This window comes from Balaenoptera physalus, assembly GCF_965194825.1.
Source record: "Balaenoptera physalus genome assembly, chromosome: 5".
Taxonomy (NCBI): domain Eukaryota; kingdom Metazoa; phylum Chordata; class Mammalia; order Artiodactyla; family Balaenopteridae; genus Balaenoptera; species Balaenoptera physalus.
The window spans coordinates 128888249-128911161 of NC_138884.1; the positions used below are offsets into that span (position 1 = coordinate 128888249).

General features: G+C 34.2%; 1 protein-coding gene across 1 annotated transcript in view; it reads left to right on the plus strand.

The window, feature by feature from the left end:
* USP53 (ubiquitin specific peptidase 53) overlaps positions 1–21997 on the plus strand; it is a 73251-nt gene extending 51254 nt beyond the window's left edge. Inside the window, exons 13-17 of the mRNA XM_082462767.1 lie at positions 400–546; positions 1503–2235; positions 3322–3398; positions 17656–17752; positions 19039–21997. Of these exons, the coding sequence (XP_082318893.1) occupies positions 400–546; positions 1503–2235; positions 3322–3398; positions 17656–17752; positions 19039–20029 (2045 nt within the window). The 3' untranslated portion in view covers positions 20030–21997. The remainder of the gene's footprint in view (positions 1–399; positions 547–1502; positions 2236–3321; positions 3399–17655; positions 17753–19038) is intronic.
* Positions 21998–22913: the final 916 nt, after the last annotated feature.

Consider the following 22913-nt stretch of genomic DNA (forward strand, 5'->3'; position numbering starts at 1 on the left):
ACTTCTCTGTGCCTCTGTTTCCGAATCCAAAATGAAGATAGTAATTGTACCCACCTCAGAGAAGTATTGATAAATGAGTTTAGACACTTAGAATAGTGCCTGACACATACTAACCACTCAGTTACCTTTAGCTCTCATTATTTCAAGAAAAGTTCTCTTATTTTCCTTTACATTCGCTGTAGAGCTATACATGAAGTTTTAAAACACAGCTTGCATCTCTAGTGTCAGCATAAATCACATTGAGTTTTTAGTTAAGCATAAAAATGATTTCATTGTATAGTTTAATCTGTATTTTGTTAATATATAGCATCTTAAATTTTAATATAGTTCAGTTTGTACTTTTATTGAGCAATTTGAAAAATGATCTGTATCATTATTAAAGAATGGTTTCTTTTACAGTTAAGTCAAGTCACAATGATCAAAGGGAAAAAATAAAAGACATTTCCAGAGAATGTGCTCTAAAAGCCATTGAACAGAAAAACTTACCTTCCTCCCAAAGGAAAGATTTGGAAAGGGGACAAAGAAAAGATTTGGGCAGACATAGAGGTAACTTAAGAACTTACAGCATTCATTGGAAAAGGGGCAGCTAAAATCTTATTTTAAAGCTAAGTTTTATAATTTAATACAATTTAATATAATTTCTTTATATATTATATATATTTATTTAGATATTATGTATCTAGTATGATTTCTTTAATATACCTATTAAACCTATAAATATAAAGTTTTCCTACTTCTTATTCAATTCTAGCCTGGAATACTTGTATTTTTTATGTTTCAACTTTACTTTTAACTATAAATTCAATTCACCCATATGGTATATTCAAATAATAAGGAAGGTTATAAAATTAAGTGAAAATAACTTCTTTTCCTACAACCCTTGACCTTCACTCTGTTCCACTGTTAATAGTTTCCAGTTCATTATGAGCATGTCTTACTTTTTATGGTTTTATGCTCTTCTCTTTATGGACATAGCATAAGTTAACTGATATTGCTAGACTTTAGAACTTGATTTAAGATTCTTGCTGCAGTGAAATCCTTTCACAGGTACTTTTTGCATACAGCCATTAGCATAAAATTCTTTCAGAATAATTGCTGGGTTTAGGTTATGTTTATTTATTTTCAACTTTGGTAGGTGTGGCACAGTTGTCCTCCTAAAATACTTGACAGTCTGCACTCCCACCAACAGTGATTAGATTCTGTTTCCAGCAGCAATTGGTTTAATAAATTTTAAATCTTTACCAATATAGTAGGTGGGAAATATTTTTATTTTTATGGTTTTTATTAATTATGAATGAGATAGAATAGTTTTTTTAATTGCTTTAATTATCTTATGATCTACTTTAGAGATCATTTTTTAAAATCATTATATAACCATTTATGTTATGATTTACTTATTACTGTTTAACATTTCTTCTCAAACAAGGTATTTGGCTTGTGACTAGAAAGTGGCTCTGAAGAGTAGTTCATTTGTATCTTTATTTGCATATTTATTTTTAAAGATTTGGTTGATGAAGACCTTCCACATTTCAAGTCTGGATCACCTCCTGCCCCAAATGGCTTTAGACAATATGGGAATCCACATCTATATCCTAGTCAAGGAAAAGGACCGTGTAAGCATGACCGAATTGCCCATCAGAGTCGAGCTTCTGCACAAACATTAAGTTCAAGTAAATCCCATTTTCTTGGAGAGAAAATAACTGGCAAATTTAAGAGTGACAGTGGTACTGGATATGATACAGACAGTAGCCAAGATTCTAGGGATAAAGGAAGCAGCTGTAATGGCAGCACTAAAAGCCGAAACCGAGGTTGGAAACCTATGAGAGAAACATTAAATGTCGATAGTATTTTTAATGAAAGTGAAAAAAGGCAACATAGTCCAAGACATAAATCAAATATTAGTAACAAATCTAAATGTAGCAAAGATCAGAGTTTTAACAGTTGTCCAAAAGAGAATCCAAAGCAAAAATGTTTAATGACTATATATGAAGATGAAATGAAGCAGGAAACAGGAAGCAGGAGTTCCCTTGAATTTAATGGAAAAGGAGCAGAGAAAAATAAAGCCCTCAAAGAAACTAAAGTTCATGGTGACAACTGGCAGATGCAAAGGACAGAGTCTGGATATGAAAGCAGTGATCATATCAGTAATGGCTCTGCTAATTTGGACTCACCTGTTATTGATGGAAACGGTACAGTGATGGGTATCAGTGGTGTTAAAGAAACCGCATCCTTCAGGTAATACACAAGTTATGTGAATGATTTCCCCCCACCATTCTCTCTTTTTAGTTATTTGAAGTAACTTTCAAAGGTTGGGGTCAGTTAAATGAAAAGGAAAGAGCTTGAGCTCAGAGTAACCTGGGATATTGCAGGTTATTTGATATATCAAGTTTCTATTTTTAATAGTTATTTCTTGATTCCAAAATAACAACTGTTTATTTTGGGGAAATTTAGAAAGTAAAATACATTATCATTGTTGCCACTAAAAACTATTGATGTATATGTACTACAGGTTTTAAACCATAGATTTAAATTAGTGTATCTCAATCATTAAGCTAATTGTTTAATTCTTCAACCTAGTTGAATGTTCAATGTTCATTATCCCATTTCTAACATCTGTAACTCAGAACTGGGGTTATTTTCTTCTGTCACAACCCAGTTCCATGAAAGAGATATTTTTCCTTTAGCAAGTATTAAAGAATACAGCCAAATAACTAAGTTTATGTTCAATTAATTCTTAATTAATTCTGAAATCATTTATTATATTACTGTTAGCAGTCTATTTGCACTTCTCTGTGTAACCTCTAAAACATGTCCGCCACTTAGGTCAGTTTAGCCACTATTTCTGCTCTTAATCGATCTAAAACGTCTTAATTTGATGTTAGCTCGTGTTTTATTACATTCATTATTGAAAAGCCAGATTTGCAAAAAGCAACCGCTCATGTTTTACCGAAATAATCACTGTAATAAAGACTTGGGAAGCTTTTTTACTTCGCAGGGTAATTTCATAATACTTCTTCGAAAGGGGTAGCCTAGGGTATTAGAAAGATCAGAACTTTGTAATCAGATAGGCTTGGATTTTAATTATTGCGCAAATTAATTTGACTTTCACAGCCTTAATCTCCTATTGTGAAATGAGGATAATAACTCCTTTTAAGTATTGTTGTGTGATGTAAATTAATAATGTACATTAATCCCCTAGAACAGCACATGGTATATAATAATTGTTTAACAAATGTTATTTCCTTTCTTTTTCTTAGGGTAAACTAAATAATAATCCATTATAGCTGATGTGTTTGGTGTGTGTTTTATTCTATTTTCTAGCAACCAGATTAAGACAAGCAATCTAAACGTAGATCGTATGAACTATACCTCCCAACAGAGCAAAAACTGCTTGGAAGGTAAAAATTTTATTTAAATATATTATCATAGTAGCAGTAAAGAATAAATCATGGTATTACGAGTAAAGAAGCTAAGGACAGTCCTGTTACTGGTAAGTTTATGAGTAATGAGGATGGAAGCTGGGAGAGTTTATGCTTGAAGTTTTAAAAGATGGGAATAGCTACTTCAGGGAATAGGAAAAAGGGGAAGTGTGTTAGTCAGGCTAGGCTAGGTTCTGGGCTGTGCAGTGGTAACAACTTGAAAATCTCCGTGTCTTAGTACAAGATTGTTTCTTGCTCACAGCACGTCTCCTGTGAATGTCAGCATCAAGTCTCTTCCTAGTAATCACTCAGGGCCTGAGGCTAATGGGACTCCATCTCTACCAGTACTTCTCTGATCATTGCAGGACTGGAGGGAGAGGAGATTGAAGGGGACACAACATAGAGAATCATGTGTAAGCTCTTAAAGCTTTCAACCCAGAAGTGATAAATGTGCTTCCACTCACATCTGACTGGCCAAGGCAAGTCTTAACAGCCAGGCCTAATTTCAAAGAGGGTGGAAAAGGGTAGTTTGCTGGTGCACTGCAATATGTATGAACAGTCCTAATGTCTACCACAGGCGTTAAGGACAGATAGAAAAATTGATAAACAGCCTGCTAGAAAAGTTCACTTTGGAAACAATAAATATGTAATGGTGTGACATTATTATAGGTGATTTGTTAGCAACACATAGCAGCCCAGAAGCAAAGAAAATTAGATGTTTGTATACAGAATTCGGCATTGTTACTCAGAGGTTATACCTGAAGGATTTGGGGAACAGGAAACAAGGAAAATGATGAGCAGGGGGATTATTGAGGTTGGAGTCAAAGTCATTGTCTTCAAATTTTAGAATTCAGAGGATTAGAAGGGCTATAATTTTTCACGATAAAAAACAGCCATGAAGAACACATTTTAAAGTTTGTTTTTAGTCTTTATCATCCTTAAGGCTTTTGTGGAGATTATTTTTTACGTTGCAGATATTGAATATGATTAAATGTTTAATTATTTTGTTTTCATCAAATGGTATAATATCAGAAGGAAACACTTATATTAAGGAAATAACCTTCCTTTCCCATATAAAATGTCTCGCCTGTTTAAAAAATCTGATAAAAGTCTGGTAACCACGTATTACAGGAAACAGTAAAAGGCTGGCCAGAAATCAACAGCAGAAGTCAGTAAAAACTGAACAATAACTGCAAGTTCAGTGCTCTTTATAAAATGATGCTTGCTTCCTGATATTAATAAAAACACAAGGTCATAGAAATTTCGATGGTTAGGAGTGCATTGCTATAATAGCTTTATTCTGGGTTTCCCCACTTAATATGAAATAGTATGTATGTAGCCAATTAAAACTAATTTTTTTTTATTGTGGTAAAATACAGACCACAGAATTTGTCATTCTAACCATTTTTAAGTTACAATTGTCTGATATTAAGTACATGCGCATTGTTTTGCCACCATCACTACCATCTATCTCCATAATTCTTTAATCTCAAATGAAACTGTACCCTTTAAACAACTCCCCATTTCCCCCTCCCGTGGCCCCTGCAACCTCCGTTCTACTTTCTGTCTCTTTGAATTTGACTACTCTAGGTACCTCATATAAGTGAAATCATGCAGTATTTGTCTTTTTGAGACTGGCTTATTTCACTTAGCACAACGTCTTCAGTGTTCATCCATGTATCAGAATTTCATTCCTTTTAAGGCTGAATAATATTACATTATATGATGTAACACATTTTGTTTATTCATTCGTCTGTTGATGGACATTTGGGTTGTTTCTACCTTTTGGCTATTGTATATAATGCCCCTATGTATATTAGTGTACAAATATCTGAAATCCCTGCTTTCAGTTCTTTTGAGTATATACCCAGAAGCACAATTGCTGGATCCTGTGGCAATTCTCTGTTTAGTTTTTTGAGGAACCACCATTCTGTTTTCCACGGCAGCTGCACTATTTTACATTTCCACCAGCAGTGCAGAGGTTCCAAGTTCTTCACATCCTCACCAATACTTGTTATTTTCTGGGGTGTTTTTTTGGAGAATTGCCATCCTAAGGGGTGTAAAGTGGTATCTTGTTGTGGTTTTATGTACCCCACGTTTTATTTAACTACATAAATTGCATTATATTAAAATTATTTCTTATTTAATAAACTTCAAAGCCTACCATAGTTCTTTAAGCTAGTGTTTGCTTAGGGAAACTTTATTAATGTTCATGCCTTATGGTATCTGTATGTGTATTTCCCTCCCCTAGTCTTTGACTGAGAACATGTTAAAGTGGGTATAGGAATTTTTTTTCCAAGCTAAGAACTGGCCCTGCGTGGATTTTTTCCTTTTTTTCAGTAAGGCACAGTTTAATTTTTTGTGGTTTGGTATGATTTTCTTGGATATCTCCTACTTCTTAATTATAAAATGGGGGTACACTTACATTATTGACCTGAAGAATCACTTTCTATCCATAGGTAAAAGACTTTTACAAAGTTAAGAAACCTTAGAAATTTTTTTATTTTCATATTTTGTTTGACATTTAAGTCAGCTTTCAGTATTAGTCTGTACAAGTTTATGTGATGGTAGAGAACTTAAAATCTATAACAATGCCATTGTAATTATCTCACTGATAGTTTTCATTGATAGAGATATTATATAGCCTGTTACATTTATGGATTCTGTTGCAAACAAACATACCTACACTGCCTAAAGCTATTATTTGGGAACATTGTCGAAATTCCACAATGCCACTTAGATTATTTTAGCTCCTCTTTTAAAAATGGGTCACTAATGGGGAGAATGTCAGATGCCTTAAATTACATTCAAAACAGAAGAAATGACATGTTCAAAAGCACATGGTCAGGAGAAACTATCACATATTGGAAGAATACAGCTAGTTTGTTATATGCAAGGCTGGAATGCATACATGGAAATTGTGAGATGATGGTTAGAGGATAGAGAGAAGCCAAAGCATGATGAAACTTTTATGCTATTTTTAAATCCTAAAAAGTAAATGGAAAGGCACCTAAGGACAAGGAGAGTAGCGTACTCCAGTTTGCATTTAGAAAGGACTCTTTGGTGGCAGTGTAGGGGGGTGAATTTGGAGCAGTGGGAGAAAAATTATTTAGATGAATACTTTAATAGCCTAGGAGAGAAAAGATGAGGGTATAAACTAAGGCAGTATCAATGTCAAGAAAGAAGATTTGAGAGATTATAAGAATGTGTGGACAGTGGAGTCACTTTCTGTGACAGATGTGCACAGTGGGGGAAAAGGAGAAAGCTGGGGGTGGCCGTATTTGGGTCTTACATAAGTTGGATTCACCATTTACCAAATGGAGGAATATAGGAAAAAGGGACAAATTTTGGGGGTGAGAGAGGATGGCAAATATATTTTTGGGTTTGTTTGGCTTGTCATCTAGGTAAGTAGGTTAGTTAGGAACAAACGTCTGGAATGCAGGAAAGATTATGTATTGGTAGCCATCAACATATATGGGAATTGAATGCGGTAGACGTGGACAACATCATGCAGGAAGATGGGAGATTTCAGGGGAAAAAAATAGACAAAGGAAGAAACATGGGGTTTGCTGACTAAAAGAGATGAGCTAAGAGTAGAGAGAAGGAGCAACTTTGGAAAAGAGTGAGGAGTAGCTGGAAAGTATGAGAAAATACAGGAGAGGGAGTTACCACACGGAAACTGGGAAAATGGAGAGCTTCAAAAAGAAAAGTGATCCCAGATTAAGCAGAATAAGGATTAAAAAGTCCAAGTTTGGTTTAGCAATTAGTAAGTCCTTAGTGACCTAGTAAAAGCAGTATTAGAGGAACATTAGAATAGAAGGAACATTAGAGTAGAAGCAAGACTGAGGTAGAACTGAAGTGTTTAGAAGTAAAGGGCCATGATGTTTGTAACTTACTCCCAAATGGTTTAGAAAAAGAAGTGGGGTAAAATGTTAATAATAGGTGAATCTGAGTAAAGGATATGCAGGTAGGTATATCTTTCAACTTCTCTGAACTTTTTGAAATTATTAAAAGTTTTTTGAAAAAAGGTTACAGTAGAATAAAAAGTAAATAAGAGAAGTAAATAAATGCACATGTCTGTCAAAAACCCTTGCTGTGAATAGTAAAGAAGCCCTACCTAAAGGAGAAAAATGAAACCAAGAGCTTCGTTTTGCATTTATGTTACAGAGGGTAAGGAACTAATGACGTACAGAGGATGAGAAAGGTGTGAAGATAAGAATAGAACAGAACAGTAATTAATGGAATAAGATCTCTGGAGGTAGAGTGAGAATGGAACAAGGAAGGCTTTGAATTAAGGGAGTAGTAGTTTTTCTGTAATGGGAGAGATAAAGGTGAGTATCGGTACCATTCAGTGTGTATTGTGTTAGATGAGTCAGTTGAAGGAGTTCATACCTAATGGACCCTTTTCTCTATGGAGTAAGGTTATCTACTGAAATAAATACGTGTTAGGATATTTATAGATTGTAAATAACAAATCACAGAGGAATTACTAGGTCTTTCAAAAAACTTTTGCCATTTACTTTGGGGTCTGTAATACTTGGCTAAATCTCAGTTAATCATAGAAGTCAGGGTTTTAGTTCAAGATGAGAATCTTGATCTTGCAAATGACAAGGAAGAGTGAAAGAAGTTAATCAGTGGTCAGAAAACTCTGTTAATTCCCTTAATTCTTATTGTAAAAAAATCTGTACCTCCATTATGTTAAGTGAAATATACTACCCTTAATGTTGTTAAGTCCTAAAATTAGTAAATGAAAAAAATTTTATTGGAAGAGTTTATTCGTATACATAAGTTTATTTCATCTAAGGTGTTTTTTGCAAACTCCAGAGTATATTCATTTAGAAAGTATATCTGAAGAATCAGGTACTTTTAACAGTTGGTTTTGTTTCTGTGCATACTAAATTTATTTTCTCTAAGAGTTTCATAGACCATTGAGAGGCAGTTGCTGTGGCCCAGCACCACCAAAGGTTTATGTTTTTTAAAACCATAAACTTTCAGTATTGAAATTTAATTTGTAGCAAAATAGCATTATTTTCTCTTTCTTTAAATTATAATCCCAGTGAGGAAAGAAGTTACTGACTCTTGCCTTTTTATTTTGTATCATCCCCAAATTTAGTATCTGATAGGGTAGATTATTACATATTAAAGTATATCTCTGTTCCTCTTGGCATGTAGTAAATTTAGCCAGAAATATTTATATAGTTAAAGTTTTGTGATTTTTTTCCTAAAGTATTCAAATTTTGCTTAACTCTCTTTTTATAGTAAATCAGGTCATTGATTAGGTTATTGCTCTTGAATGTTTAGACTTTGTAATTGCAGTATTATTATCATAGTCTGAAATCTTCCTATACAACAAGAATGAGGATTACAGTGTCTAGACTAGCAGTTTGGTTTTCTTGCTATGTAAGTCTGTTTTAAATCTAGGTCACCTTTTCGGATTAAGTATATATATTTTGATTTCTTGACTATTGGGCTTTAGGTTTTTTATATACAGTACCAAAATTAGCATTATTAATTAAAGCTTCTTGCCTTGATGTTGAAGTATTTTCTGTGCCAAGTGTTAAAATCTGACTATCTTACATTTGCAAAGAACCTGAAACCAAAATTCCCAGTAAAGACACATGGATGTCTATGTCAGCAGAAGAGAAAAATAACACATCTATTTTTAAGTTAGTTGGAATTCTGAAGTCAAACCACTTGGTTGAATGCCTGCCATAGTGATATTAAAATTTCAAACATATTTATAAAACCTCTGCTGCCTCCTGCTGCCCATTGCGTGGATACTTTAATAAAAGTAAAGAAATCTTTAAGAATTAAGTATTTACTTTTTTTTGTATTTGTGAACATTAAACTTGAAGTTATGGATAAGCTAAAAAGTAAATAAACATTCCAAAGTTAAAATCACAGTGGGTGGGAAATTATAATGTAACTTTAACTTACAAATTTTTCAGACTTTAAAGGTTGAAAAATAATCAAGATTCTTTCTGATATTACTTTTTTTTTTTTAGTCATAAAGTAGCTATCAGAGAGGCTTAGTTTTTTTTTTTAACAACCATTTTTAAAATTGAAGTATAATTTATAATGTGTTAGTTTCAGGGGTACAGCAAAGTGATTCAGTTATACATGTATATATATATATCTATTCTTTTCCAGCTTCTTTTCCATTATAGGTTATTACAAGATGCTGAGTAGAGTTCCCTGTGCTGTACAGCAGGTCCCCGTTGTTTATCTATTTCACGTATAGTAGTGTGTGTATGTTAATCCCAAACTCTTTAATTTACTTCCCTCCCCCACCCTCTGCTTTCCCCTTTGGCAACCATAAGTTTGTTTTCTATATCTGTGAGTCTGTTTTGTAAATAAGTTCATTTGTGTCATTTTTTTAGATTCCACATATAAGTGATATCATATGATATTTGTTTTTCTCTGTCTGACGTACTTCACTTAAGAGGGAGGCTTAGTTTTTGAGCCTCAGGCAGTGTGTCAAGGTTACAGGGTCATAAGACTCTCTGTGATATATTATATTGCCTTTTATTTTTATTTATTTATTTTTTATTCAAACAGAAAGCCACAAAAATTATAATCATCCTCATCAGTTCACTCAGTCCCATGTAATTAATTTTTTTTTCATCTTGATCTTTTGTTAGCACTTTTATGAATTCATCAGTTTTCCATTAGAGTTCTGAAAATGCTTATTCATTCAGTTCAGCAGTATAGTCAGTGACCAGAAACCTGTACTTGTCAGAGTCTTTTCCATGAATTCCTTGAAGATGAAACCCTTTTATAGGAACATTTTTGCAAAAGCATCAGAGTACACCCAGAACTGTCTGTAAATGACAAAAGACTTAAAAATGACCACAGTTAAAGATTTGATGAAAGTTCATAATAATGCAATTGACAAGGAAATTTAGTTATTTCTGAGATATACATTTTAAAGTAATAACTAGAATTATGACTTATAACATTATACCAGAACATTTAAGAATTTTAGAAATTTCATGTAATGTCTGAAACATTTATATTAACATATTTCTATACAAATAACCCAAAGAAAGTTTAGTATTAGTTGTTTTTATTTTGTTTTATTTTTATACTGCAGGTTCTTATTAGTCAACAGTTTTATACACATTAGTGTATACATGTCAATCCCAATCGCCCAATTCATGCCTTTTATTTTTGAGACTTTATTAGTATGGCACTTGGTAGATATAGAAATAGGTTGGCGGAGGGGAAGGTAAGAAGAATTTGTCTCAGTTTATATTTACTTTGTCCTGGATCAGTGAGTTGGGAATATGGTGGACGGTGTGGGGGTGATTTAAAAGAAGAAAAAACAGTGTGTTTTTCATTTTTATTGGGAGCTGCCATTTACTGTGTGAGCAATATGGCATATAGGGTATTAATTTCTCATGTATATTACATTACTCTTCCTTGGAAATTACTTCTAAGATTTAACTCGCAGAGCCATATAATAACCAATATAGATTTTTAAAATAGGGTAATATTTAGATGTTATGATCAACTATAGGTTCCAGTTGAATTTTGAGTGACAGGGTAGTTTTAAAAAATGTACCTAGAACATCAATTTAGAGATAAAAAGGCATCTAAGATAAAGTTATCTGTTATTGTTTAAAAAATAAAAGTTGCTTTTTTAATAACTTGATTTTGTTTTCTTTGCAATCTTCAGTTCACAGATTTGGTGTACAGTAGACTAGAAGCATGAGAATGAGAGGAAACTGAAATAAATTAACATGATGAAAAGGTCAACTAAAAATAAGGGAAAATACAGAAAAATTTACTGGAATTGTACAGAAGTATAGGCGATGAATTGAATATTCAAGCTAATGCCATATATTTTGGTATCTTCTGTGGGCATCAGCACGTTAAAGTATATCCTGTTATTTGATGTTCATACTAATGGCCTAATTTCATCAGAAGGAGATTCTGTATAATGACCTTGTGTTTTAGGCATACGTGAAAGAGAGCCTGCAGGTAGTAGAAAGAGCACTGGCTTTGCAGTTAATCCTGGGTTTGCTTGAGTGTTGCCACTGAACCACCTATGTGGCATTGGTTAGGTCACTTCATTTCCCTAAGTCTCAATTCCTTGGTTATAAAAAGGGAAGTTTTACAGAATAGTTGTGACTCAGATTTTAAAAAGACACCTATTTGCAATCAACTGGAACAGTTGTTTTCAAAAGGTATTGAGGACCTCAAATAGCTTTTGTTGCTATATCTATTAAGATTCGCTGTATTAGGCATTAAAACTGAAAATCTTAAATATTTTATTTATTCATTTAAAGAATGAATAAATCCTTTACTCACACATGATTTTGAAACATCCATGTATCCTCATTTGGAAAATATTGGTTTGCTAAATTATGCAAGTCTTCCAAATGTTGATACATATATTTTATTTATTTTTTTTTGATAACTTTATACCTACAATGCTTCTTGTTTCAAACTGATTTTTTTTTGAACTTTTGAATTTTATTTTATTTATTTTTTTATACAGCAGATTCTTATTAGTCATCAGTTTTATACATATCAGTGTATACATGTCAATCCCAATCACCCAATTCAGCACACCACCATCCCCACCCCCCCACCGATTTCCCCCCTTGGTGTCCATACATTTGTTCTCTACATCTGTGTCTCCACTTCTGCCCTGCAAACCAGTTCATCTGCACCATTTTTCTAGGTTCCACATACATGTGTTAATATACGATATTTGTTTTTCTCTTTCTGACTTACTTCACTCTGTATGACACTCTCTAGATCCATCCACGTCTCAACAAATGACTCCATTTCGTTCCTTTTTATGGCGGAGTAATATTCCATTGTATATATGTACCACATCTTCTTTATCCATTCGTCTGTCATCGGGCATTTAGGTTGCTTCCATGACCTGGCTATTGTAAATAGTGCTGCAGTGAACATTGGGGTGCATGTGTCTTTTTGAATTATGGTTTTCTCTGGGTATATGCCCAATAGTGGGATTGCTGGATCATATGGTAATTCTATTTTTAGTTTTTTAAGGAACCTCCATACTGTTCTCCATAGTGGCTGTATCAATTTACATTCCCACCAGCAGTGCAAGAGGGTTCCCTTTTCTCCACACCCTCTCCAGCATTTGTTGTTTGTAGATTTTCTGATGATGCCCATTCTAACTGGTGTGAGGTGACACCTCATTGTAGTTTTTGTTTGCATTTCTCTAATAATTAGTGATGTTGAGCATCTTTTCATGTGCTTCTTGGCCATCTGTATGTCTTCTTTGGAGAAATGTCTATTTAGGTCTTCTGCCCATTTTTGGATTGGGTTGTTTGTTTCTTTAATATTGAGCTGCATGAGCTGTTTACATATTTTGGAGATTAATCCTTTGTCCGTTAATTCGTTTGCAAACATTTTCTCCCATTCTGAGGGTTGTCTTTTCATCTTGCTTATGGTTTCCTTTGCTGTGCAAAAGCTTTTAAGTTTCATTAGGTCCCATGCGTTTATTTTTGTTTTTATTACCATTACTCTAGGAGGTGGATCAAAAAAGGTCTTGCTGTGATTCATGTCAAAGAGTGTTCTTCCTATGTTTTCCTCTAAGAGTTTTATAGTGTCTGGTCTTACATTTAGGTCTCTAATACATTTTGAATTTATTTTTGTGTATGGTGTTAGGGAGTGTTCTAATTTCATTCTTTTAGATGTAGCTGTCCAGTTTTCCCAGCACCACTTATTGAAGAGACTGTCTTTTCTCCATTGTATATCCTTGCCTCCTTTGTCATAGATTAGTTGACCATAGGTGCGTGGGTTTATCTCTGGGCTTTCTATCTTGTTCCATTGATCTATGTTTCTGTTTTTGTTCCAGTACCATATTGTCTTGATTACTGTAGCTTTTTAGTATAGTCTGAAGTCAGGGAGTCTGATTCCTCCAGCTCCGTTTTTTTCCCTCAAGACTGCTTTGGCTATTTGGGGTCTTTTGTGTCTCCATACAAATTGTGAAATTTTTTGTTCTAGTTCCGTGAAAAATGCCAGTGGTAGTTTGATAGGGATTGCATTGAATCTGTAGATTGCTTTGGGTAGTGTAGTCATTTTCACAATATTGATTCTTCCAGTCCAAGAACATGGTATATCTCTCCATCTGTTGGTATCATCTTTAATTTCTTTCATCAGTGTCTTATAGTTTTCTGCATACAGGTCTTTTGTCTCCCTAGGTAGGTTTATTCCTAGGTATTTTATTCTTTTTTTTGCAATGGTAAATGGGAGTGTTTCCTTAATTTCTCTTTCAGATTTTTCATCATTACTGTATAGGAATGCAAGAGATTTCCTTGGATTAATTTTGTATCCTGCAACTTTACCAAATTCATTGATTAGCTCTAGCAGTTTTCTGGTGGCATCTTTAGGATTCTCTATGTATAGTATCATGTCATCTGCAAACAGTGACAGTTTTACTCCTTCTTTTCCAATTTGGATTCCTTTTATTTCTTTTTCTTCTCTGATTGCTGTGTCTAGGACTTCCAAATCTATGTTGAATAACAGTGGTGAGATTGGACATCCTTGACTCTTTCCTGATCTTAGAGGAAATGCTTTCAGTTTTTCACCATTGAGAATGATGTTTGCTGTGGGTTTGTCATATATGGCCTTTATTATGTTGAGGTAGGTTCCCTCTATGCCCACTTTCTGGAGAGTTTTTATCGTAAATGGGTGTTGAATTTTGTCAAAAGCTTTTTCTGCATCTATTGAGATGATCATATGGTTTTTATTCTTCAGTTTGTTAATGTGGTGTATCACATTAATTTATTTGCATATATTGAAGAATCCTTGCATCCCTGGGATAAATCCCACTTGATCGTGGTGTATGATCCTTTTAATGTGTTGTTGGATTCTGTTTGCTAGTATTTTGTTGAGGATTTTTGCATCTATATTCATCAGTGATATTGGTCTGTAATTTTCTTTTTTTGTAGTATCTTTGTCTGGTTTTGGTATCAGGGTGATAGTGGCCTCGTAGAATGAGTTTGGGAGTGTTCCTTCCTCTGCAATTTTTTGGAAGAGTTTGAGAAGGATGGGTGTTAACTCTTCTCTAAATGTTTGATAGAATTCACCTGTGAAGCCATCTGGTCCTGGACTTTTGTTTCTTGGAAGATTTTTGATTACAGTTTCAATTTCATTACTTGTGATTGGTCTGTTCATATTTTCTATTTTTTCCTGGTGCAGTCTTGGAAGGTTATACCTTTCTAAGAATTTGTCCATTTCTTCCAGGTTGTCCATTTTGTTGGCATAGAGTTGCTTGTAGTAGTCTTTTAGGATGCTTTGTATTTCTGCAGTGTCTTTTGTAGCTTCTCCTTTTTCATTTTTAACTTTATTGATTTGAGTCCTCTCCCTCTTTTTTCTTGATGAGTCTTGCTAATGGCTTATCAATTTTGTTTTTCTTCTCAAAGAACCAGCTTTTATTTTTATTGATCTTTACTTTTGTTTTCTTTGTTTCTATTTCATTTATTTCTGCTCTGATCTTTATGATTCCTTCTGCTAACTTTGGGTTTTGTTTGTTCTTTTGCTCTAGTTCCTTTAGGTGTAAGGTTAGGTTGTTTATTTGAGATTTGTCTTGTTTCTTGAGGTAGGCTTGCATAGCTATAAACTTCCCTCTCAGAACTGCTTTTGCTGCATCCCATAGGTTTTGGATTGTCGTGTTTTCGTTGTCATTTGTCTCTAGGTATTTTTGATTTCCTCTTTGATTTCTTCAGTGATCTCTTGGTTATTTAGTAACGTATTGTTTAGCCTCCATGTGTATGTTTTTTTTACATTTTTTTCCCCTGTAATTCATTTCTAATCTCATAGCGTTGTGGTCAGAAAAGATGCTTGATATGATTTCAATTTTCTTAAATTTACTGAAGCTTGATTTGTGACCCAAGACGTGATCTATCCTGGAGAATGTTCCGTGCGCACTTGAGAAGAAAGTGTAATCTGCTGTTTTTGGATGGAATGTCCTATAAATATTAATTAAATCTATCTGGTCTATTGTGTCATTTAAAGCTTCTGTTTCCTTATTTATTTTCATTTTGGATGATCTCTCCATTGGTGTAAGTGAGGTGTTAACGTCCCCCACTATGACTGTGTTACTGTCAATTTCCTGTTTTATAGCTGTTAGCATTTGCCTTATGTTTTGAGGTGCTCCTATGTTGGGTGCATATATATTTATAATTGTTATATCTTCTTCTTGGATTGATCCCTTGATCATTATGTAGTGTTCTTCCTTGTCTCTTGTAACATTCTTTATTTTAAAGTCTATTTTATCTGATATGAGTATTGCTGCTGCAGCTTTCTTTTGATTTCCATTTGCATGGAATATCTTTTTCCATCCCCTCACCTTCAGTCTGTATGTGTCCCTAGGTCTAAAGTGGGTCTCTTGTAGACTGCATATATATGGGTCTTGTTTTTGTATCCATTCAGCAAGCCTGTGTCTTTTGGTTGGAGCATTTAATCCATTCACGTTTAAGATAATTATTGATATATATGTTCTTGTGACCATTTTCTTAATTGTTTTGGGTTTGTTTTCGTAGGTCCTTTTCTTCTCTTATGTTTCCCACTTAGAGAAGTTCCTTTAGCATTTGTTGTAGAGCTGGTTTGGTGGTGCTGAATTCTCTTAGCTTTTGCTTGTCTGTAAAGCTTTTGATTTCTCCATTGAATCTGAATGAGATCCTTGCCGGGTAGAGTAATCTTGGTTGTAGATTCTTCCCTTTCATCACTTTAAGTATATCATGCCACTCCCTTCTGGCTTGTAGAGTTTCTGCTGAGAAATCAGCTGTTAACCTTATGGGAGTTCCCTTGTATGTTATTTGTCGTTTTTCCCTTGCTGTGTTCAACAGTTTTTCTTTGTCTTTAATTTTTGCCAGTTTGATTACTGTGTGTCTCGGCGTGTTTCTCCGTAGGTTTATCCTGTATGGGACTCTCTGCGCTTCCTGGACTTGAGTGGCTATTTCCTTTCCCATGTTAGGGAAGTATTCGACTATAATCTCTTCAAATATTTTCTCGGGTCCTTTCTCTCTCTCTTCTCCTTCTGGGACCCCTATAATGCGAATGTTATTGCATTTAATGTTGTCTCAGAGACCTCTTAGGCTGTCTTCATTTCTTTTCGTTCTTTTTTCTTTATTCTGTTCTGTAGCAGTGAATGCCACCATTCTGTCTTCCAGGTCCCTTATCCGGATACATTTCTTTATATATCTTTTTTTTTTTTTTTTTTTTTGGCTGTGTCATGCCGCACGCGGGATCTTAGTTCCCAAACCAGGGATCAAACCCATGCCCCCTGAAGTGGGAGTGAGGAATCTTAACCACTGGACTGCCAGGCAAATCCCATTTCTCTCTGTATATATATTTTTAAAGAACACATTTTAAAATATCACCACAGATATTATCGGAAGTCTTTATAATTATTGGAAAACTACAAAACTCATGGTGGTAAATACAAGTTTTCCAAAACTCTTACTTTCATCTAAAAGGTTAAATGTTATCATTGGCAATAAATACTGCCAGTTGTTTTATTCGAAGTGGCAGGTTCACTTCTTTTATTTTCAAGAAAATTTCTGCCAAATACCCAAGTCTGAATAACTGAAGTTCGTTCATTGTCTTTTCAAGTAAAAAGGTGTTCAATTGTAAAGATTAAATGAAATAATTATTATCAGCTTCTTACAACTTGAGTAAGCAGTCAATAAATGGAAGCTAGTTAGTGGTGGGATAACATTTTATGTTATCATAATACCCTCCCACCCATTTTAATTCAGTTGATGTTCCTAATATTTGTGAGGTTGGTAAAATAGATATCGGCATCTCATTACGTAAAGGCAGAAACCTAGACTGTAAGGTGGTATAAGTTTGTAAAGTTGGTTTTAGGAATATAAAGTTACCAACCAATAAGCTGTGAATCCAAACTTCAACTCAAGCCATCTGTCTCCAAATGTAGGATTTTCTCACCATTTTATCAGTAAAGAGTAAACGGAAGCACAGCTCCACACGACCCATCTAGAATAACACTTTTCAGGGATTGCTGACATTTTCAAGAGATAATAAATTGAGGAAAGAGCCATTATTGTGTATAAAGGGTTCAGGAAAGAGGTATTATTTGAGCTGAGGCTTGAAGAGTTAGTTTTCATCTGTTAATTTGGAAGAGAATTACCTGATTATAGAAAATCTTTTGTAAATTATGGAGAAGTATAGAGGGAGTAAATTCTAAAAGATCACGTAAATAATTTTTTCTCATTCCCTTCTTCAGGCTTTAGAAAAGAACTCAAGAACCTGGAAGTAGCCTATAAATCTTATGAGTCCCACCCAGAATCATATCTACAAATAAAGAATCCTTTGATAAAAAGGTAATCCTAGCTATTTGTAGTACTAAAATGTTTTAAATTAAATGCATGTATTATAGGAACTCTTTATCAGAAAGGCATACTACCTATCACTACTCTGAAAGCAATGGGTCTAGAGCAGGGGTCCCCAAGCCCCGGATTGCAGACTGATACTGGAACCGGGCCGCACAGCAGGAGGTGAGTGGCGGCCGAGTGAGCAAAGATTCATCTGCCTCTCCCCATTGCTCGCATTACCGCGTGAACCACACCCCCCCCCTCCCGAGTCAGTGCAAAAATTGTCTTCCACGAAACTGGTCGCTGGTGCCAAAAAAGGTTGGGGACTGCTGGTCTAGAGTATTATGATGCATGTTTTATTGGGGATCATTAAAAGGATGTAAACCTTAATGATAGGGGGCCTACAAAGTACCTTGTACAATATATGATTGTTTGTTTTAATCCTCACAGCATTCTTTTGAGATGTATGGTATTTTACAAAAGAGAAAATTTGGGGCTTAGATTAAGTAATTTGGCCAAAGCAACGGAGTGGAGATTTGAATATAGCTCTTATCTACTTAGCAGAGCCTCAACTCTTTTCATCTTTGTGTTCTAATTGAATTTTATGCAATTCACATGAGAAAAATAATCATATGAAGATAAATAATTTGCAATGTGATATCATTTTTCATCACCTTAGAAGTTAACTATTACTTAAATAAAGGTAGTCTTTGATTAACTAAATTATTTTTAATTAGTATATTATCCTTATAGCATTATATATCAAAATTAAAGTACCTCTATTGCTATAAACTTTGGGTGGGAAGTGTTTTAGAATATTGAATTGTTTGCTAGTAACATTTTTCTTAAGTCTGTGCTACATTTTATCACAATAAATGTAATTTCAGTGTTTTTAAGTTGAATTTTTTCTTTTTTTGGGCTGCACCGTGTGGCTTGTGGCATCTTAGTTGCCCGACCAGGGATTGAACCTGGGCCTGAGCAGTGAAAGCGCCGAGTCCTAACCACTGGACTGCCAGGGAATTCTCTGAAATTTGCTTTTTAAATTATACTTCTAGTTATAAATCTGATCTTGGTAATGACGGATGTTTCTGATAAACATTTATGTATTCTGGCATAAAGATTTTGGATTCAGAGAGTGTAAATTGTTAATGGTTGCAAATATCTTTCCATTTCTGCTATGTTACACAAATAACATAAGTGCTGTATTGGGAAGTTAAACTACAGGACAGATGTTTGTTTTCCCTCCAATTTTGCATATTTGTGTATGGCATTTTAGCTTTGTTTTTGTTTTTCAGGTCACATATACGTGAAACCAATGGAAACTTATTCCCTTCATCCAGTCCACAAATACTCAAGGACCATACAGCAAGAGAGCATACCCACCAGTCAGATGAACAGAAACTTGAAAAATCAAGTGAATGCAAATTTTCTGACTGGCTTAATATAGAAAATTCTGAGAGAACAGGTTTGCTTTTTCACGTTGATGATAATTCTGCTTCTGGAAAGAGAGTGAACAGTAACGGAACAGTCTCACCATCTTCACTGTGGTCTTCACACATGAGAACTGTGGGGTTAAAGCCAGGAACTGCTCCCCTCATCCAGCAGCAGAATATGATGGAACAGTGTTACTCTGACAACTCTCTATCCAGGGAACATCTCATTCAGTCACCCTGCAGATCTGATGGTTGTCAGATGCCAGAACTTGTTGGCCAGAATACCCCACCCCCTCTGCCACCAAAGAAATATGCTATAACCAGTGTGCCACCGTCAGGGAAAAATGATGCTCCACCTGCTGTCAAACCAGCAGAGATGTTTAAAGCTAATTCTTCTAGTCTTCCAAAGCACAGTTTAAGTACAGCTTCAGAACCAGGTTTAGAAGTGAGTACATATATGAATGATGAAAGACTTAAGGAAACATTTCAAGCAAAAGAGTACGTCGGCAACACATCAAACACCCCGTCCAGCTCTTCAGCTAATGATTTTCAGGCAGACTCGGGTACAGCTGTTGGTGCTTCTTGCCAGCCAGAAATAGACTCTAGTTCTACCTGTCCCAATGAGACAGTTTCATTAACTACCTATTTTTCAGTTGATAACTGCATGACTGATACATATAGATTGAAATACCATCAGAGGCCCAAGCTCTGTTTTCCAGAGAGCAGTGGCTTTTGTAATGATAATTCACTTTCTCAGAATGAAAGAGGGCTAGGGCCTGTGTTACATAGTAGTCTTGGTTCAAACTGCCCTTCCAAGCAAAGGTATAAACCTGGTATACATTGTAATAGATAAATGATGAAACTGACAGGCTTTTACTTCTGAGGCCATTAACTAGGAATCAACTGACCGAACCTAGGGCTATATGAAATTAAAACCATGGCAATTTTTAAGTCATTAATCACTTTAACTTTCTATACAGATATTTTGTGAAGATCTACTTATTGGATATTTTGGAATTCCCTCTGAATAGTCTTGGCATGCCTCAAAAAATAGAAAATCCGGTGTATGCAGAAAGTCATTTATCATATGCTGCAGTTGAGTAAAAATGTAATTTGTCCCTTTATTTTCTGACTGGTAGACCCATAGGTATTAAACTAACCAGTATTCATATGTAGATTGGTAAACTGTGCTAACTGAAAGATAGATGATATGTAGCTTGTGTAGTCAAAGCAATATTTGCTTTGTGAGGAAGCACTTTCTAATGGGGAGCCAAAAGAGGACTTCACCCATTTGCTTTTGACTTCTGTGATAGTCTACTACATATGATCCCTTTAAGTGTCTTAAAATATATCGACCCATGAAATTGATAGCATTTGGGGGAAAAAAGCCTTAATGATAAAGCAATTTTTTAATTAAATTCTCAAGGTCAGAAGAGAAGACACTTAATTTTGCTCCTAGAATTTTTATCTTCAGAATATCCATTGTTGTATGCATTCATAAACATTACTTCAGTCATGTAAGCTAAAAATAGTTAAAATACTTCACTTTAGTATATTTATTTATCTTGTTACATTTTTTCTTACTTTATATGAAATGTGAAAGGTTTTTACTTTGGTTTGGTTTACTTTGGGCTGCTAATAACCAGTGTTAGGAATTAACCTATAGTCCTCTTTTTAAGACTATCACTGTGACTGCCTAAATTTTCCCTGCTATAATACTACCTGTTTGTAGGTTGTCAGCCCATTTTAGTGATTTTCATATTCTTGAATTTGAAAATCTTTCTGGGTTTCCAGATTAAATTTTTGCCTTTCATATAAATTTTTAATGAAATGTATTAATTTGAGCATCCCTCCCTTTTTTCTAAACAAATAATTTAATTTTTACCCCACCTACTTTTCATGGAGAAGTCTTTCTTTAAAAAAGAAAAAAAAAAAAAGGATTTTCCATTATTATGATGACCTTACAAGTGAAAATAAGTACTTTAATTGCCTTATTTCATAGTTGTCATTTAATTTTGTACTAAGCTGGTAAACTAATTGTAGTTTAGAATAGTTTTATATTGTCCACACTAGAGAATTGAGAATTTAGATGAATTTTATATATAAAACATAATTCCATAAACTAATTAGTAAATGTAATATCTTGACCAATCCCATAAATTGTTAAAAAGATTCCAAAATGTAAATGAATCTTATTTTCTAGGTAAGCAGAAAATAATTGCTTGTAGAAGTCTAAGCTCACTGAGTTATCAAATCTTGGCCAAATTTTGTCTTCCACCTAGAGAAGTTTTTAATAGCCTTTTCTAGCTATAACAGTAGGTGATTATTACTTTATATTCTCTTAATTTAGAAATACTTGAATATGAACTAAATAAAATTTTATCTTTTAAGAAAGCTTTTTTTTTAACATAGCTTTTAGTATGGGGGGGTTGTAAATATTGTAAAGTTTGTAAAATTGTATTTGAAATGTCACTGTAATTACTGCTTTTATAACATTGTAAAACACTAGAAAAATGAGCTTCAGGTATTTTTAATAGCTTTCAAAAACTTTGTGTAGTTTTTATGTCCAGTTGAAAATGTATTATTTGAAACATTTAAACTGATTTCTGATACTTACGAACAATCTCATAGATTTGTATGGGATTCAACTCACAATTGAGTTGCAAATGTCAAATAGAAACGTCCAGTTTGGGCTCTTTCTAAAGTACTGTCCAGTTGAAACCTCCTGAATCATGTTATAGTACTAACAGACTAGAAACTGACCATTTGTTTTTGTTGATTCAACACTCCAAATATAGATTGAATATGTATTTACTAATCATTCACATGTGAATTTATTTCTAGGGTGTCTATTTTTATAGATGTTTTCTTCTGGTTATAAGCTGCTTGTAACTTTTTAAATAACGCAGCCAACAATTGTAATGTTCAAAATACTTCAGAGTATTTTTGTGTGAAGTCAGTTTCTTCTGATTCAAAATTTTGGGGTGGGCGATAAACTGATTTTTAATTTAATATGGTTGGACTTTTCTTTGCATTCATAAACTGTGGCTTCCTTTAACCCCTGTGAATTATGTATTTTATGGGAAATGTAAGTCAATTTAAAGTTCAGGGGTGAACTTGGAGTATCATTGATCAAAAAATTTATCACAGGAGACTCCTAAGAGTTCAACTCCAGCAAGGCCTAAAGGAGCGTTCCCACAGGAGTAGGCAAACTTTCTTTAAAGAGCCAGATAGTAAATAATTTAGGCGTTGTGGACCATAGGATCTCTGTAACTACTCAACTCTGCTACTGTAGTGTGAATAACATAACATTTACATAACAGTATGCAAATGAATGGGCATGTCTGTGTTCCAGTAAAACTTTATAAGCATTGAAACTTGGATTTCACATCATGAAATAGTCTTGATTTTTTTCAATCATTTTAAGATGTTAAAAATCATTCTTGGCTCACAGGCCTTTAAAGAGAGGCAAGTGGGGCAGATTTGGCTCATTAGTGTAGTCTGATGACCCTTTTCCTAGAGCATAATAACCTCTACATTAAATGCCCTTACTAAATATCCTGTAGTCTCTGAATGTATTCCCATGCCATTTAGGGACTAGGTATATGGAGCACTTCACATCCTAAAATTTTCAGGTTAACAGAACTCTAAAGACTTCCTCACAATTGCTCATTGGCCAGTTGATTTCAAATGGTTATTAAAACAATCATTTCACTTATATGAAATTATGAAATTTA